General features: G+C 53.3%; 1 protein-coding gene across 3 annotated transcripts in view; it reads left to right on the plus strand.

The window, feature by feature from the left end:
* Positions 1 to 17,495, plus strand: part of MAN1C1 (mannosidase alpha class 1C member 1) — a 147,618-nt gene extending 130,123 nt beyond the window's left edge. For all 3 annotated transcript variants that reach the window (XM_043444889.1, XM_043444891.1, XM_043444890.1), the window contains 5 exons: positions 4,104 to 4,219; positions 11,881 to 12,100; positions 14,606 to 14,778; positions 15,864 to 15,979; positions 16,728 to 17,495. In XM_043444889.1, the coding sequence (XP_043300824.1) occupies positions 4,104 to 4,219; positions 11,881 to 12,100; positions 14,606 to 14,778; positions 15,864 to 15,979; positions 16,728 to 16,848 (746 nt within the window). In that variant the 3' untranslated portion in view covers positions 16,849 to 17,495. The remainder of the gene's footprint in view (positions 1 to 4,103; positions 4,220 to 11,880; positions 12,101 to 14,605; positions 14,779 to 15,863; positions 15,980 to 16,727) is intronic.
* The last annotated feature ends 733 nt before the right edge of the window (positions 17,496 to 18,228 follow it).

Raw genomic sequence — 18,228 nt, forward strand, 5'->3', positions numbered from 1 at the left:
GTTACTGCCTTTAATTGCAAGGCCTGACTGGATGAAGAGATAAACTGTGCAGCTGCCAGCCCTAGCTGCTCCAGGACAGTGCGGCAAAACCTGTCACCAGGGGGCAAGGGGCGTGGCTCCCCAGCCTGAAGAGCCACCTTGGCAAATTACAGAGGAGCCTCCCTGCCTTCCCCGGCCCTGCTGAGAAGCATAATTTTCTTTGCAGGCTGCACCCAGGGTCGCAGGGCTGAGCAGACTCAGTCACATATGGAAAATTGTTTCCTGTTAATAAAATATGAAGCCGAGGCCCACTGAATTGCAGAGGGAAGGTTATAAAGAAAGCCCTGCTCCTCTGGGCACCTGCCTTCCTCCTCTCCTGGCTTTGGTGCCAGGGGTCATCTCAGGTTTTCTGTGGTTTTCACTGGGTTTGGTTTGGTTTTGTTTTCTGGCTGACTGTGTGATTTTCCAACAGATGATACCATTCCCATCTTGCACAAGCCAAGTTCGCATTCTTATCTCTCCTTGAATCCTCTGTGTAGCTCACTTGCAGCCGCAGACATTGCAGCTTCAGGAGGCGAAGGACTAACTGGGGCTGCATCCCAGCCCAGACCCATGCCCTTGCTCAGTCCCCACTCCTGCCTGAAGCTGGGCCTCAGGGTAGCGAGAGGCCAAGACCCTCCCGCCCCTAGGACGTCGCAGCCAGGATAAGTCCACCAGGCTGCTGCTGGTGCCAAGCACCAAGATGAGACTGGCCCCAGCAGAGCCACCGAGAGCTTGAAGAGTGGCCAGCCCTCCGGCTTGGCCCCTGGAGTGGCTTGGCCTCCTTGTCCACTGCCTAAATCCCACACCGTCCTTGGTGGGAGGGATGTGGCGAGCCCGGATTCTCCCCCGTGGGCGTAGGAGCATGAGCGGCCCGCCAGCTGCAGCCTGGCCGTCTCCCCAGCTTTGCGCTACTTTCCTGCCGGCGATTCCCAGGCGTGTAGGGTGACCGCCTCCTGCTGCCAAGTGTGATGGGAGTGTTGTTGACACGGTCAGGAAGCAGAAGAATCCAGTTCCACTCAGGCGCACAAACTCATGCTCCCATCGGCATTTTACAAATCAGGAGACACAGGCCCCGGGGGGGTCTGATTTGTCCCGAGCTAATGGCGGATCCGTTTTTCTAATTCCCACTCCTGCACTTTTCCCCTGTGCCCCTTGGTGTGGGAAGACACCACACACACACACATATCGCCCACACACATTACACACACATCACACACATCACACATCACACACATCACACACACATCACACATCACACACATCACACATCACATACATCACACACACATACATCACACACACATCACACACACACATCACGCACATCACACACATCACACATCACATACATCACACACACACACATATCGCCCACACACATTACATACACATCACACATCACACACATCACACACACATCACACACATCACACATCACACACATCACACACACATCACACATCACACACACATACATCACACACACACATCACACACATCACACATCACACACATCACACACATCACACATCACACACATCACACATCACACACATCACACATCACGCACATCACACATCACACACATCACACACACATCACACACACATCACACATATCACACACACACATCACACATCACATACATCACACACATCACCCACACACATTACACACACATCACACACATCACACACACATATCACACATCACACACATCACACACAACACACACATCACACATCACATACATCACACACACACATCACACACATCACACGCACATATCACACACACATCACACATCACACACATCACACACAACACACACACACTGCACACCGCACACATCATACATCACATACGTCACACACACACATCGCCCACACACATTACACACACAGCACACATCGCACACACTACACATCACATACATCACACATATCACACATACATCACACACATACATCACACATATCACACATACATCACACACATACATCACACATATCACACATACATCACACACACATCACACATCACACATCACATCACACACATTACCCACACACATCGCCCACACACACATCACACACACAATCACACACACACATCACACACCACATACATCACACACATCACACATATTACACACACATCACACACTTCACACATCACACACATATCACACACATACATCACATACATCATACACACGTATCGCCCACACAGACACATCACACACACACACACATCACACATCACATACATCATACACACATGTCGCCCACACAGACACATCACACACATCACACATCACACACATCACACATCACACACATCACACCACACACATCACACACACACTCACACACACACACACATCACACACACACTCACACACAGAGGCTAGAAAGCGGCAGGACCTCCAGATGAGAACTGTGCTCTGCAGCCAAGGCCCTGTGAAACTCTACGCACATCCCAAGGGGGGTCCCGTCTCAAACAGCTGTGGGACCCCTGCTGACCCGGCTCCCCTCTCCCACACACACCTGCCAGGTGAAGCCCTGGCCTCCTCGCTCACCCACGCCCTGCAGCCACATGATGAAGTCCAGCCTCTTTGGCGTGGCCTTCAAGGTCCTTCCCAGCACAGCCCAAATCTGCTCGCCTTTCCCTCACTCGGGGCCCACCGGGGCGTCCGCTGTGTGCCATGGAATCTCCCATGGTCCCTCCCCACACGGCCCACAGCCTAGCGGGGGAGGCAGGCCCACAGACATCCTGACGATACAGCTCCCAGCAACGGTGGGGGGCTGCTGTCACCCAGCGCCTGCCGCAGGGGGGCCCGGGCCAGAGGCCACAGCGGCCGCATTTCCCCCCTTCCTCATGGCCCCCTGTGGGGACACGGAGGAAAGCTTCTCCAGGTGGGGCGAACCAGGGAGAGGGCCTGAGCCGTGCTTGCCCCCACCCCCTGCCCCTCCCTTCTCTCTTTCGGCCCCCTCTTTCTCCAGAGGAGCTGAAAATCCTCTTTCCATTTCCCACGCCCTGTCTTCATCCAGGAGAAGGCAATGGCAACCCACTCCAACTGCCTGGAAAATCTCGTGGACAGAGGAGCCTGGTGGGCTGCAGTCCATGAGGTCACTAAGAGTCGGACACGACTGAGCGACTTCACTTTCACTTTTCACTTTCATGCATTGGAGAAGGAAATGGCAACCCACTCCAGTGTTCTTGCCTGGAGAATCCCAGGGACGGGGGAGCCTGGTGGGCTGCCGTCTATGGGGTCGCACAGAGTCGGACACGACTGAAGCGACTTAGCAGCAGCAGCAGCCTTCATCCAGCCCCTTTCCTTCCTCTCTCTGTCTCCCTGCTTAACCAGGAACCGCAGTTCGCTCCTTGTTGTATCTACTAAATGCCTTGATGTTGCCTGTTAATGGGAGTGGAGTGCGCTTTTGCTTCTGTAATTAAGTGCTCCTCTGTCAGCTGTCACTCTCTCGGAGCTGCCCTGCATGGGGACACCTGCTCGTCCAGCCACGCCTGGAGGTCCTGCTCCCCCAGGGCGGATGGAGAGGTCCTCCAACCCCATTTTCCCTCCCCCTGCTCCTTTGAACTCTGTTCATTCCAATTGGCTAAATTTAAACCTGGGTTTTTCAGAATAGCTCTGCGCTCTGACTGACTAAATTAAGCCTCTCATTCCTCCTTCCCGTGGCCTTTTATGAACCTGCCCAGCATTAATTACCATGTTTGGCACCGGGTAATAAAAAATCTCTGAACTCCTTGCCACCAGATTATCTTTTTAAAGAAATGCAACTCATTTACAGTTAATAACCAGCGGCCCTGCCATCCTCTGCCTGCTAAACGACATGATTCATAGCAGCCAGAGGAGCCCCTGCACTTTTGTGTGGGACCATTGAGCTCAAGCTGCCCTGGTGGCCCCCAGTCACAGGCCATGCCTTTCTCCTGGCACCCCTGAACCATTCTGCTGGGGTCTCCGAGGCCAGGGATTAAATGCGCACTCCCCGCCGAGCTCACCCGGTGAGTCCTGCCGGCGGCTAGTGGAGATAATATTTCTGTCCTCTCTCCCCTCACAGACCACGTCTCGGTTGGAGGACTCGGGGACAGTTTTTATGAATATTTGATCAAGTCCTGGCTGATGTCGGCCAAAACAGATATGGAAGCTAAAGATATGTACTACGAAGCCTTGGAGGTAAGACAGGCTCCTGACTCTGCATGGGTGGTTTGGTCACTCGCCGCCAGTTCCCCGAGGGTCCCTGAGAGCTGGGAGCCTGCCCCCCACCCACTTCTGTCCACCCCTGCACCCCACGGTGAGCAGGAACCCCGAGACTGTCCCCTCCCCAGCCTGTCGCTCTGCACACCCTGTCTGTGACTCTTCTCAAACACCTTGAAATCAGGGCCATGTCAGCCCCCTCGTTTTACAAATGCAAAACCCAGGCTGAAGGCGATGAAGTCATTTGTCCGAGGCCTCAGGGGAAGCAGCAGGCAGCCTGATGGGAAACCGCAGCAGGGTCTGTGCCCCTGCTGTGTCAGAACCCAGAACACAGGGGCCCCCAAGGGAGGCGGCCAAAGCAAGACCCTCAGCCATCTTCCGGCTGAACCAGAGGGGATGTAATTAGCACATCCAAGCTGGGAGGAGCCTCCCCCAGTGGAGCACCCCATTCTGTTCCTTCTCTTGATACGGATGGACACCGGGCCCAGAGGGGGGAAGGCACTGGCTCAAAGCCACACAGCGCAGAACGGGCAGAACTCCAGCTAAAAGCAGGTCTCCAAAGCCAACCCCCCAGGCTCTCCCCACTGTCTCTCAGCCGGTCGGTTCACGTGGCATGGAGTGAACAAGGATGCTAGGCTCTCTGATGGGCCAAAGGGCCAGAGACTGTGGGACTGATGGGCAGCCAGTTAGCCTAGGCTATTCTGAAGGGGGTTGGAACCCAGCAGCTCACTGATAAGATACCTTTGAGCCCAATGAAAGAAAAGGCAGGCTCCAGGCCTCAGTTTCCTCATAAAGTACATTGAGCAGGTTGGATCTTTCCTGCTCCCACCTTGGTCGAAGCTACCTGGATTCCTTGCTCACCCCTCCCCACTCTAAGTCAGTCCTTCCACGGCAGCCCCAGGGGTTGTAAGTGCATGTCCCTCCCCGCACAGCTGCTCAGCACTTGGAAGAAACCAGGCTTCTCGCCTTTGCCCACAGTCCCTGACCTGGGCCTACCAATCACCCTGACCTCTCTCTGTCCCCCTTGACCTCGGAGCTCTGGTCCCCAGCCTTCCTCAGGCACACCGGCTCATTCCCACCTCAGAGCTTTGGTACCTGCTTCCCTCCTACCTGGACTATGATTCACGTGGCTGGGTCCTGCCTGTTGGTCAATTCAAAAGCCACAGAATTAGCCTTCCCCGGCTTCTCTCTCTCTCACATACCTTAGGCTCATTATCAATCGTCTCTACCTTTAACAGCATCTAAAATGATCACGTGTGTTACTTGTTCTCTTGTTTATGGTCTCTCTTCCTGAGCTGTCTAGTCCAAGGGCCTTGTCTACTCATTCACTGTGTGTTTCACTCCCAAAACAGCGCTGGTACCCAGGGGGCATACAGTCACTATCTTGTGAGCAAATACATGGATAGAGGGAGGGCGGGAAGAAAGGAAGGAAGGACAGATGGATGACTGAATGGATGGATAGGTGGGTGGAGGGATGGAAGAAAGGGAAGTGGGGAGGAAGGCAGGGAGGAAAGGTGTGTGAGTGGGTGGATGGATGGGTGGATATAGGTGGATGAATGTGTGTGGGCAGCGATTGGATGGATGAATGACATCTAACTATGCTCTGATCACTTGAATCTGGCCAGGAATGGTAGTCCTTCAAGGAAACACACTGGAACAGCCCTCCAGAGCCGTGGACCCCTTAAAACTGTGGGCTCAGTGATGAATTTCCCCTGCCCAGCTCCCCGGCGCCAAGACCTCAGTCATGAAACAGGTCCCGGGACTCCAGTCCCAGCTCAGTCTGGCTCAGCCCCGTCCCTCCGAGTTTCTGGGCCGAGCTGCAGCTGCAGCCTGCAGCATCTGTCAAGGATTAGCGGTCAGGTCCAGCAGTGCTGCCTGGAGAGGCCCTTCCTGCCTTCCTTGCAGAATAAACAGAAAAGTTAACGAGCAGCCCGGTTCCCAGCCCTCGGGGCACACTGTAGTTGAGGCTTCAAGGGAAGAAATGGCCATGAATTATTTAAGCAAACGGGGAGCTTTATAGAAACACTTGATTGAACAGGAGAGAACTCAGCTTTGCTCCAGCATTTGATCTCCCCAATGAAGAGCCTGCAGTGTCTCTGACCCCGGGTAAAGGCTGGGCCTCTGGCGAGTTTGGGTCTTTGAAGAAATGTTCTTGTGGTTGTCAACCTTGTTGGCATGTTAAAAATCACCTGGGGAGGTGTAAAATCCCAGTGCCCAGGCTGCACCCCAACAAGGTTACTTTAAACCTCTGAGTTGGGGCCCAGGCAACCACCGTGAAAGCTGCCTCAGGGCCTCCAATGTGCAGGTCAGACCAATGTCCTGCTAGGGTGGGCTTGGGGGGAGGGGTTCAGACAGGCGGGCAGGCACACCCCTGGGGATCAAGAGGAGGCACAACAGGAAGAACAGGGAGTTTCTGTCCTTGTGGTCTCCTCCAGGCAGCTGTGCTGGATGCCTGGCCTTATTTAGTCCCCTTCTTACAGGTAATGAAACTGAGGCTTAGAAAGGCCCAAGGTCTGGAGGAGGAAGGAGAGGGTAAAATGTATGGGAAGAGTAACATGGAAACTTATATTCAGTTTGGTCATGTCCCACTCTTTGTGACCCCATGGACTGCAGCACGCCGGGCTTCCCTGTCTATCACCAACTCCTGGAGCTTACTCAAACTCATGTCCATTGAGTCGGTGATACCATCCAACCATCTCATCCTCTATTGTCCCCTTCTCCTGCCTTCAATCTTTTCCAACATCAGGGGCTTTTCAAGTGAGTCAGCTCTTCACATCAGGTGGCCAAAGTATTGGAGTTTCAGCTTCAGCATCAGTCCTTCCAATGAACACCCAGGACTGATCTCCTTTAGGATGGACTGGTTGGATCTCCTTGCAGTCCAAGGGACTCTCAAGAGTCTTCTCCAACACCACAGTTCAAAAGCATCAATTCTTCGGCGCTCAGACTTCTTTATAGTCCAACTCTCACATCCAGACATGACTACTGGAAAAACCATAGCTTTGACTAGATAGACCTTTGTTGCCAAAATAATGTCTCTGCTTTTTAATATGCTGTCTAGGTTGGTCATAACTTTCCTTCCAAAGAGTAAGTGTCTTTTAATTTCATGGTGGCAGTCACCATCTGCAGTGATTTTGGAGCCCAAAAAAATAAAGTCTGTCACTGTTTCCAGTGTTTCCCCATCTATTTGCCATGAAGTGATGGGACCAAATGCCATGATCTTAGTTTTCTGAATGTTGAGGGTTAAGCCAACTTTTTCGCTCTCCTCTTTTGCTTTCATCAAGAGGGTCTTTAGTTCTTCTTCTCTTTCTGCCATAAGTGGTATCATCTGCATATCTGAGGTTATTGATATTTCTCCCGGCAAGCTTGATTCCAGCTTGTGCTTCATCTAGCCAAGCGTTTCTCATGATGTACTCTGCATATAAGTTAAATAAGCAGAGTGACAATATACAGCCTTGACATACTCCTTTCCTTATTTGGAACCAGTATGTTGTTGCATGTCCAGTTCTAACTGTTGCTTCCTGACCTGCATACGGATTTCTCAAGAGGCAGGTCAGGTGGTCTGGTATTCCCATCTCTTTCAGAATTTTCCACAGTTTGTTGTGATCCACACAGTCAAAGGCTTTGGCATAGTTAATAAAGCAGAAATAGATGTTTTTCTGCAACTCTCTTGCTTTTTCAATGATCCAGCGGATATTGGCAATTTGATCTTTGGTTCCTCTGCCTTTTCTAAATCCAGCTTGAACATCTGGAAGTTCTTGGTTCATGTACTGTTGAAGCCTGGCTTGGAGAATTTTGAGCACTTCTTTACTACCTCAGTTTTTTTCTAAATTTTACTTTTTTACTAAATTAAATTTTACTTTACTTAGCAAAATTTTACTTTGCTAGCTCAATTTTGCTAGCTCAAAATTTGAGCATTACTTTACATTACCATATGTAAAATAGATAGCCAATAGGAATTTGCCGTGTGACTCCGGGAACTCAAACAGGGGCTCTGCAAAAACCTAGAGGGGTGGGATGGGGAGGGAGATGGGAGGTTCAAGAGGGATGGGACATATGTATACCTATGGCTGATTCATGTTGATATTTGGCAGAGAACAACAAAATTCTGTAAAGCAGTTATCCTTCGATTAAAAAATAAATTAATTTTTAAAAAAGAAAGGCCCAAGGCCCCCAGCAGCAAGTATCACAGCCAGGGCTCAAACACAGGTCTCACTGACTCCAGATCCTCCACTTAACCAGCTGCCAAATCACAGAGGATCCTGGCTGGTCTGACCACCCCCGCAGGAGGGTGCAGACAGGGTACCCTCCAGGAGGCAAAGGAAGGAACTGCAAGTGCTTAGCCAGAGTCTTTGAGCGGCTTTGTAACCATCCAGGAAGTATTGTTCCCATTTTACAGATGATGAAAGAGAGTCTTCAGAAAAGGAAAGCAACTTGCTCAAAGTCATGCAGCTCTCAGACTGCAGAGCTGGGGTTCAAACTCAGCTCTTTGCTCTGTCTCTTGCTATGATTTTTAGCCTTCCTACCAGTCAGTTGCCAGACTGTGCTGTCTCTTGTTTTGCCTAGGGTTTTAGAAAGCGCTGGGGTTTGCCTTTTCACCGTTACATTTGCTTGTCTCAGTTGTACCCTCAGAGAGAGACTGGCCAACCTTTTCACTCTTTACCACAGTTACTTCGTGTGGTGAACGTGAAAGTGTTAATCGCTCCATCATGTCCAACTCTTTGCGACCCCATGGACTGTAGCCTGCCTGGCTCCTCTGTCCATGAAACTCTCCAGGCCAGAATACTGGAGTGGGTAGCTATTCCCTTCTCCAGGGGATCTTTACAACCCAGGGATCGATCCCAGGTCTCCCACATTGCAGGCAGATTCTTTACCCTCTGAGCCACCAGGGAAGCCCCATTAACCCCAAACAGAAGTTAAACGATGGGAGACAGTCTTAAAGGTGCCGATTTCCAGCTGCAGTGCGAAGCTTCCTAGGATCTCCCTGGATGTCTGGGTTCTCTCCCAATTGTTGACAGTGGGTAACTGAACCAGGGTTCTGCACTCAGGACTAGCCCTGCCGCCCCTCCCTGCACAAGCTCTTCCCAGGAGTCGGGGCCCTGTAGCCCTGCAGGTCGCCCCAGTACTCCTCCCAAGGAGAGCAGTGCCCTGGCGTGTCAGTCACATCATCAGAGCTTCCCCATCTGCTGCTCAGCGAGGGTCCTGCTGCCAGCCCACCAGCCTGGGCCTGACAGCAGAGGGCAAAGGAAAAACAGATCAAGGAACAAATGATGTCTGAGCACCTCCCCTGCGCCAGCCACTGGCTGGTGGTTGACAATGGTGGCTTCTGCCATCACCTGGCGCTCAGAGTCCTGGGATGCAGGCAGATGTCCCATAGAATCGTATACAAATAGGAGCAGGCACATGGGGCCAGCACCGCATAGAGAGATAATACTGTGGTAGAATGATGGGGCCGCCGTGGTTTCAACGTGGGTATTCTCGCCAAGGGAGCGGCAGAGCTGGAGGTAGCCAGCTGGGGCTGGAGCTTAGGGGAGAAACAGCAGTTGCAACAAAGCCCGAGGCAGGAAGAAAAGGTCTTGGTGGAAGTCACCAGCACTGAAACCATCTCTGACCTCACTCTGCAGCGTAGGACCACCCCCCTCCCCAAGCTTTTTTCTGTCTCATCCCCTTAACTTGTTTTATTCAAATGTTGATCACAAGTCATGATTCTCAGGCGTATTTGCTTTTGTTGGGAAGCCTCTGTGCCCACGGGTGAGCTCCCTGGGGCCCAGGCCCGTCTTCTGGGCTGTATCCCCTGCAAGGAGCACAGTGCTGGCACTGAGAGTGCTCACAAATGTCTTGGGGGCTGGGAGGGGGCACAAGGCGTGGCCAGGGCGGGAGGAGGGGAGGGAGGGAGTGGGGGAGGCCGGAGGGCAGACTGGAGAGGAATCGTAATTGCCAGCCTCTCTGCTTTTTCTGGCAAAGAAAAACAGATCAAGGAACAAATGTTGTCTGAGCACCTCCCCTGTGCCAGACACTGGCTGGTGGTTGACGATGGTGGCTTCTGCCATCACCTGGCACTCAAGAGTCCTGGGATGGAGGCAGATGTCCCATAGAATCGTATACAAATAGGAGCAGGCACGTGGGGCCAGCACCGCATAGAGAGATAATACGGTGGTAGAATGATGGGGCCGCCGTGGTTTCAACAGGGGCATTCTTGCCAAGGAAGCGGCAGAGCTGGAGGTAGCCCGTTGCCAGAGGCCTCTTTATTAAGGCCTCTCTGCCCGAAGAAACATGCTAAGCTCTGCAGACACGTCACATCAAACCCTCCTAACCCTGTGAAGTGGCTCGTGCTCTCACCCCCATTTTATACATGAAGAAACTGAGGCACAGAGAGAACAGAGAACCTGCCCAGTGTCACACAGCTTGGGGCTGGTGGAGATGCAGTTTGAACCGGAGCCTACACCTGGGAGCCATGTCCCTGGCGTTAGGTTAAACCTCAGGGTATAAATCACAAAGTCTTGGAGGCCCTGCTGGACTTTTGTCTTAGGGCACTTGGAAACCATGGGAGAGCATTAAACAGGCCCAAGATGCAGACACGTGTGCTATTTACTGAGTACAGAGATCCGCCCCCCCATCCCACCCCAGAGAATAGAGGGGAGAGGACCAGTGGAGGCAGAGGCCTGGCCAGGCCCCCAAAGGCTCTACCCTGGAGCAGGACCCATTGAGTACAGCCCTGCGCTGTGTGGGTGGCTGCCATCATCACCTCCATCTCCAGGGCTCCTGGAGTCCCAGGGACTAACGGCAGGAAATCGGGGGTGTGATGGCCTGATACCTACACCCCCCGCCAATATCCTGGGAGTCTTTCCCCAACAGCATCACCTCTTGGGGGAACAGGGAGGAACTCTGAAAGCCCCTTGTCACCAAGAGGAGCAGCTGTCAGGTCATGGAAGGAATCAGACGTGGGCATGTAGGGGTCCTTGTCCTGATCCTGGTGTGGTGGGAGACTTGGGACAAGCCACTCGACCACTGTGCCTGGCTTATTGTGGGCATTAAGTGAGGAAGCCTCTGTTAAGGGTTTGCAGGGGGCAGCTCTTATTGTCTGTGGACCCTTTTGAGAATCTGATCAAATATAACTGATCCTCTTCCCTTGAAAATGCTCTAAAGTGTCACATACAATATTAGGGGAATTCTGGACCCCCTTGAGCCCATCCACAGGCCATCCAGGCTTCAGGTTAAGATTCCTTAACAGAGGATATGGGCTTCCCTTGTGGCTCAGCTGTTAAAGAATCTGCCTGCAGTGCAGGAAACAGAGGATATAATGGAGAGTGATAATAATTTTTAAAGATTTTTTTCTAAAAATGTTTGAACGTAAAGGATTTTTAAAAATCTGTATAGGAGACTCACCCTGGGGAAGCTGCCTTGTGCCCAAGCCCCCAACCCTGCCCCAGCAAGCAGCAGGCCTCAGCTGGGTGAGTGGCAGAAACTCCCACCAGCCCCGCCCGGGACCACCCCCAGCCAAGGTCAGCAGGCCCCCTTTGTCTGGGATGGAGGGCTCGACTTGCTTGCTGCATCTCCAAAATGTTCACTTTCCGTCCTCTCCCTTCCCTTCTCTGCGCCCTCCCTCGCCCTTCCTCCCTGCCCGATTCCCACCTTGCTCCCAGGCGATAGAGACCCACTTGGTGAATGTCTCTCCTGGGGGGCTGACCTACATCGCCGAGTGGCGAGGGGGGATCCTGGACCACAAGATGGGGCACCTGGCCTGTTTCTCCGGGGGCATGATCGCCCTCGGCGCTGAGGATGCCAAGGAAGAAAAGAGGGCCCACTACCGAGAGCTCGCAGCCCAGATCACCAAGACGTGCCACGAGTCGTACGCGCGCTCAGGTAACCCTGCAAGGGGAAGGGGCAGCAGGAAAGGCTGAGGCTAGACAGCAGGAAGAACTGGAAAGACCAGGAGAGCGGCAGTGAGTGAAGGGAACGCATGGACTTAGGGTCGGCTCGCCTTAGGGGTGACGCAGAATTTGAATGAGGGGTGTGCTGTCCATGCATCAAGACTGTGCCCTCAGTTACAGGGAACACGGTGTTGTGTTAAGCACTTTGCCTGTGCCGGGTATCATTCAGCACTCGACACCCATCATCGCTGACCCTCACAGCACAGATGAGGAAACAGGCTCAGAGGTGACCTGGCCAAGTTCCCACATGAGGGGCACAGAGCTGGAAACGTTCGCTTCCTGAGCCTAACAAACTGCTTCTCCATGAGCCCCTACCCTGCAACGTACCCTGTCTTTCCTCCCTGGAATCCTCCTACTTAGAGGGTCTCACCACCTCCTGGCACCACTCGCATAATCACCTTCTGATCCAACACCCCCCGGGAAGCTCAAGCACTTCTGCACCATCCCCGCCAGCCCTCAAGGCAGAACTGCCAAACTTTAGACTCAGAAGCTGCCGTTAGTGACCACGAACCCACCTCCTCATTGTACAGGTGGGGAAACAGTGGCTAAGCCAAAGCCACGCTGCGCCTGAGTAGCTCAGTGGGGCTGGAACCCAGGTCTTCTGATGCCCACCCCGGAACCCCAAAAGGGGCCCACTGCTTTGAGTTGTAATCCCAGCTTTGGTTGTAGGAGAGGACCTATGCAAGATTTGCAGTAAAAAAAAAAAAAAAAATCCTGGCTTGAGTACCACTCTGCCACTCAACCCAGCTGGTGGCCTCTGTTTTCTCATCTGTTCAATGGGAACATAACACAGGTCTCCTAGGCCCCATGGGAAGTATTCAGCCTGCACCTTCAGCCAGCATTGTGGGAGACGTTTGTTAATGGTCCACCGAAGACGAGTGTATGAGTGCAACAGTGGAATCCAGAGCTCCTGGGGCTGTATTCAGGAGGCCAGCGATTCGCAGTGGGTCCTTAAAACTGGTCTTCAGTTCTCTTCAAAGAGCTGCCTCTGTCAGCACCGTAAACAAACAGGAAATCTCAGGAATGATAAAAAGCTTGCTATTTGTTGGGGACAATCAGCCCAGACCATAAAAGACAGTCCACTTGATCGAGCATGTTGTTGCAGCCAGCCCGGCTCTGCCGCAGATGGCTGCCGTGGTCGCTCTCACCCTCGCCCCATTAGCAGCCTGGTGAAACGGCTGGGTTCTGATGGCCATGGCTCTGCCACTTGAGAGGATTGGAGGGGCCAGGGTCTGCCTAATTCCTCTTCCATGAAGCCCTTCATGAATGAGTAGGATGTCCTGCAAAGCTCCAATCTGTCCCTGAGAAAAAGCAGCCCAGAGCGTCTAGGGGTCCTGAGCCCTCAGGGGAGGTGGGGAGGGCCACGTTAGGACCAGAGCTGGGCCCTCCGCTGACCGGACAGGATGGGCAGGCATTAAAGGGAAGATGATCTGACCCACATCCCCTAACTTTTGGACCTAGACAGCTGGACCCAGGAGAGAAAGAGAGAGAGCGGACAGCCTGGGGAAAGGACATCAGACGGATCCGGGGTCACACCCCAGCTCAGCCACAGCTTGCTGTGTTACCTTGGACAAATCACATAGCCTCTCTGATCCTCAGTTTCCACATGCATGAGAGGCAGATGACATCTGCTTTAACCAAAGCAACATTTTCTTTAAGGGCTGAAATAAATGAATGTAAAGCACCCAGCCCAGCCCTTGAACTCATCCACGGTGGCTGCAGTAGTGGTTATAAGAAAATGGGAACAGCAGCAAATTGACCGAAAACAGACAAGGACAGCAAAACCCAGACCTCAGCAGGCCTTCTTTATTCAGCTCCCTCTGCCTGAATATGTGTGCCTTCTGGGCAAATCTTCCCTCATCTCCACCTCAGCAGTCTCCCAAACCATCAGCTCTGGAAGGGCGGTTCTGGAAAGTGTCAGAAGCAGTTCCCGGAGAAGGTGGGGTGGGGTGGGAAGTGGGGGGCAGGCAATGGAGAAGCATCATTGCATTAGTAAGTTAAAGAAGGGTCGGCAGACAAGAGACTTTTATTTGGTTTTAACCCACTGTTCCCCAAATGTGCTTAAACCTGCAACACTTTCTTGGCTGAGCTCCGGTTAACATTCTTAGCAGGACTAAGGTCTTAAAATACACAGTGGGGGGCACACCACCCAAACTTTTGTCTCGCTGAACTGCTGGGATGCTTTGGATTCTCAAGGTCTAAAACTGCCGATGTTTCGAGGCCTAAGGGTCTTGCTTTGGCCAACTGAGGCCAAGAGGGGAGCTATACCTCTGCCAGGCAGCTTATGGGGCAAATCAGGCCAGCCCGTGCCAATCCATCACCAACCAGTCCCGGCCAGGGCTTCCAGAGGATTCCATTTGTCCTGGGGCAGCAGGGTCCTGAAGAAAAAGGAGATGGGAGGTCTGACCCAGGCTTCTGGTTGGTCATTTCCCCACAGATACCAAACTGGGGCCCGAGGCCTTCTGGTTTAACTCGGGCAGAGAGGCCGTGGCCACGCAGACGAGCGAGAGCTACTACATCCTACGGCCAGAGGTGGTGGAGAGCTACATGTATCTGTGGCGGCAGACCCATGACCCCATCTACAGGGAATGGGGCTGGGAAGTGGTGATGGTGAGTGGTGGGGGGTGGTGGACTGGTGGCAGGGGCCGCTGACCACAGCCAGGGTCCAAAACCCAGAGGAAGGGCCAGCCAGGCTGGCATCTGGCTAAGGCTGAGAGTGCCAAGGGTCAAGGTTGGGTTGCAGGGCCAAGAGTCGCCGGCCAGGCAGAGCAGGCCCGGAGCTTGTGAAGAGGGCTGAGTGCCGAGTAGTGTCAGCAGATTTGGAGGGGCAAACGCAGGATTTCAGCCAGAGGCGGCCTAGCACACACAGGGTCACCGCCTTCTGACCCTGAAGCCTGGACAGGTGGCTGTCCATCTCTCCTCTCAAACAGGAGCAGGCTGCCAGCTCACCTGCCTCCTCTCCCCAAAGCCAGCCCAGCCCTGGGCTTCCCCTTCTCTGGGTTCTGCTCCTCCAATCCTTCCCCTCTTTGGGGTAGGTGTCAGAGGCAGGGGTGGGGACTCCAGAAGATTCCTGGATGGATGCTGAGCTCCCTCTATTGTTCTGCCCTGGCCCACTGCCCTGGGGGGCCCAGACCACCCAGAGCACATGTTCTGCCAGAGGGCAGGGCCTGCTTAAACTCATGGACACGCTGCACTGGCCAGAGCCCCCCTCCTTTTCTGAGAACCCTGGTTCTTGACCATTGAAGGCCACGTGTTTTGTCCCCCTGGGCACCACCCATAGATGCTCAGTGGGTCAATATTGCATTTCTGTGCAGAAGGTGGACATAGCCTCTGGCCCAGGGACCACATCTCTGCAGGGAATCCCTGGGTCGAGCCAAGTCCAGTCCCCACATCCCAGGCCAGGAACATCACCCGCCCCTTCCCTGCCCTCTGTCCGCCACCATGAGGGAGTCTGTCAGGCCAGTCTAGTTCCCCGAGAGGCAGAAAAGCTTCCTCTGAGTTCCCAGGCAGGGCCCAGGGAGCCTGCTCATGCAGGGCGGCTGAACCCCGAGAGAGGAAGTTGGCCTGCTGCTCCCACAAACGCTGCAGTCGTCAGCTGAAGGGGGGTGGCGCATGCCTGTGAAAGAACTGGGCAGGCGTGAGTCTTGGGGATACCTCTCCTCTCCCCACATCAAGTCTGCCTTCCATTCCTTCAGGCCTTGGAGAAATACTGTCGGACGGAAGCTGGGTTCTCTGGGATCCAGGACGTGTACAGTAAGGTTCCCAACCACGACAACAAGCAGCAGACATTCTTTCTGGCGGAGACTCTAAAGTGAGTTGGGGGCTTGGCCAGAGTTCTTTCCAGAAGGCAGCTCTGTCTTTTCTTAGGGAGGCAGGGAACAGGCGGGAGGGGCAGGCTCCACCATCACCATCAGTCAGGTTCTGCCGTCCCAGGAGGGCGCCCAGGAGGGATGGGGGCTTGGGAACCTGGGGTTGTCTCACTCAGGGTGGGGGCCCTGGGCCAGGCCCGTTTCTCCACGCAGAGTGAGGTGGGCCGGACTCCATGCACCTGAGCATTAGCTGTGTGAGAAGTGAATTGCTTCAACCTGTTTCTTGAGTTCTCTGTAAAACGGGCAGAGTAATCACCAGGATGGTGTCGGTACCAGTTACCAGCAGTTCAGCCGCTGCACCATCCTCTCCTTTCCGGGGTGGAAGTTGGCCTCCATTTCCTCGCGGCTTCCTAAAGCAGGTCCCTTGTACTTTAGCCCTTCAGGATGGATGGGAATGGTCTGCTCCTTCCGTCAGGAGAAACTGGTTTGGGGGGAGGTACAGAGTGGGGGCTGGGGGCAGAGGCAGGCTGAAGCAGCTCCATCTGGCCTAAAGCTCGATGTGCCCCCCCGGCATCCACAGCTCCTTCTCAGGGATGGGCCCTCTGGACAGATTTGGGGTCTGCGACCTCCCTGCCCTCTTGGGCACAGGCCTGTCCTGGAGGCCCCCCCGAGCTCTGAGCTCTGTTGCCATTAGATCCCCCTTCCCCAGAGCACTGACGGGCTGTCTTGCTCCCTCCACGCTGGGCACAGGTATCTCTATCTTCTGTTCTCTGAAGATGACATGCTCTCCCTGGAAGACTGGGTGTTCAACACGGAGGCCCACCCACTCCCCGTGAACCACTCGGACAGCTCCGGCCGGGGCGGGGGCTGACGCCCACCCGGATCCCTGCCGCTCCCGGGTCACCTCTTCTGGATTTGGGGGTTGTTCTCAAACGGATTGGGAACGTGGGCCCCTGCCCGGCAGACCCAGCCGACGTGTTGGACGAGCAACTTCTTTTCCTCTGTGAGGAGACAGGATTTGGAGACGCGGAGATGTCACACCAGGCCCAGACATTCCTTTCCACAGAGAATTTCTGTGAAGCCTGCTCTCTCGCCATTCCAGGGCCAAAGCACCGGAGGTTTGCGTTGCAGCCTCATGGATTTGATTCACTTCCTTTTGTTTTGGCGGTTTATTGGGTTTTGCTTGATTTTGCCTTTTCTCTACAGTTGTGTTTTATCACAGATTATAAATATAGTTTTCAAAATCATGTGCTTTCAAAAATGCTGTCATCCTGATAAACTAAACCTTAAAGTGTTTGCACTCACACACACAAACATATAAACTCTTGACCCCATTTTCTATATTTTGAATTCCTTTTGCCCAACATTTACCATATGTTCAATTATGTGTCATTTACCTTATAATTTGAGGAAGCATTCCCCTTTGATTTGGGCCAGTTATGAATCACTAGTGCTGTTTTCATTACTGTAATGGAAAAATCTGTAAAGTTACAATAAAAGAGTTTATTGAATAAGAAATACAATTGGGTTCATTGCACATCAGTGACTCGTGGGGAAACCACTGCAAAGTTATCATCAGAAAGAATAATCAACCAGCAGTTGATTTAAGGTATAATTTAGTAAAGATGCCAACTTCTATTACCTTCCCTTACATCGGTCCTAAGAAACTCAGCAAGGGTGAGGCCAACCTTTTCAATGAAGTTGGATATTTATACTTGCTTCATGGCTTGGAAGAGACCCAGAGAGGGGCAGCAACATGCCCGAGGTCACACAGCCAATAAAAGCAGAGGTGAGACCCCCGTCCAGTGTTCATCTATTCCATCGTTCTGTAGCTACCTGGTGAGTGTCTGCAGGGGACCAGACACGGGGACACAACTGTGAGTGGAACAGTCAGAAGCCTCTCCCTCAGGGAGCATACAGTCAAGCAGGGAGACACAGACCATGGAGCAGAATGACTGCAAAAGTTCCATGAAATGCTCCAAAGGAGACAAGCAGGCCGAGGCACTGATGCCCGAACCTACCTTAGAGGAGGGGTCAAGAGCCTCTGTGAGCAGATGACCTTCAGGCTGAGACCTGGAAGGGAAGAGTATCCCGCAGATCTGCTCTCCATGTGACCGCCACCCCTTGGAGGCGGCCATTCTGCAGGGCAGAGAGTTCAGGCCCCAGCACCTCGGGGAGAGCGTCTCCTCTCTCACCCTCACCCCTCGGCAGCGTGTCCACCTGGCTGACTTCACAAGACGGTTCTGAGTCC

Source organism: Cervus canadensis, chromosome 24 (assembly GCF_019320065.1).
Source record: "Cervus canadensis isolate Bull #8, Minnesota chromosome 24, ASM1932006v1, whole genome shotgun sequence".
Lineage (NCBI taxonomy): Eukaryota > Metazoa > Chordata > Mammalia > Artiodactyla > Cervidae > Cervus > Cervus canadensis.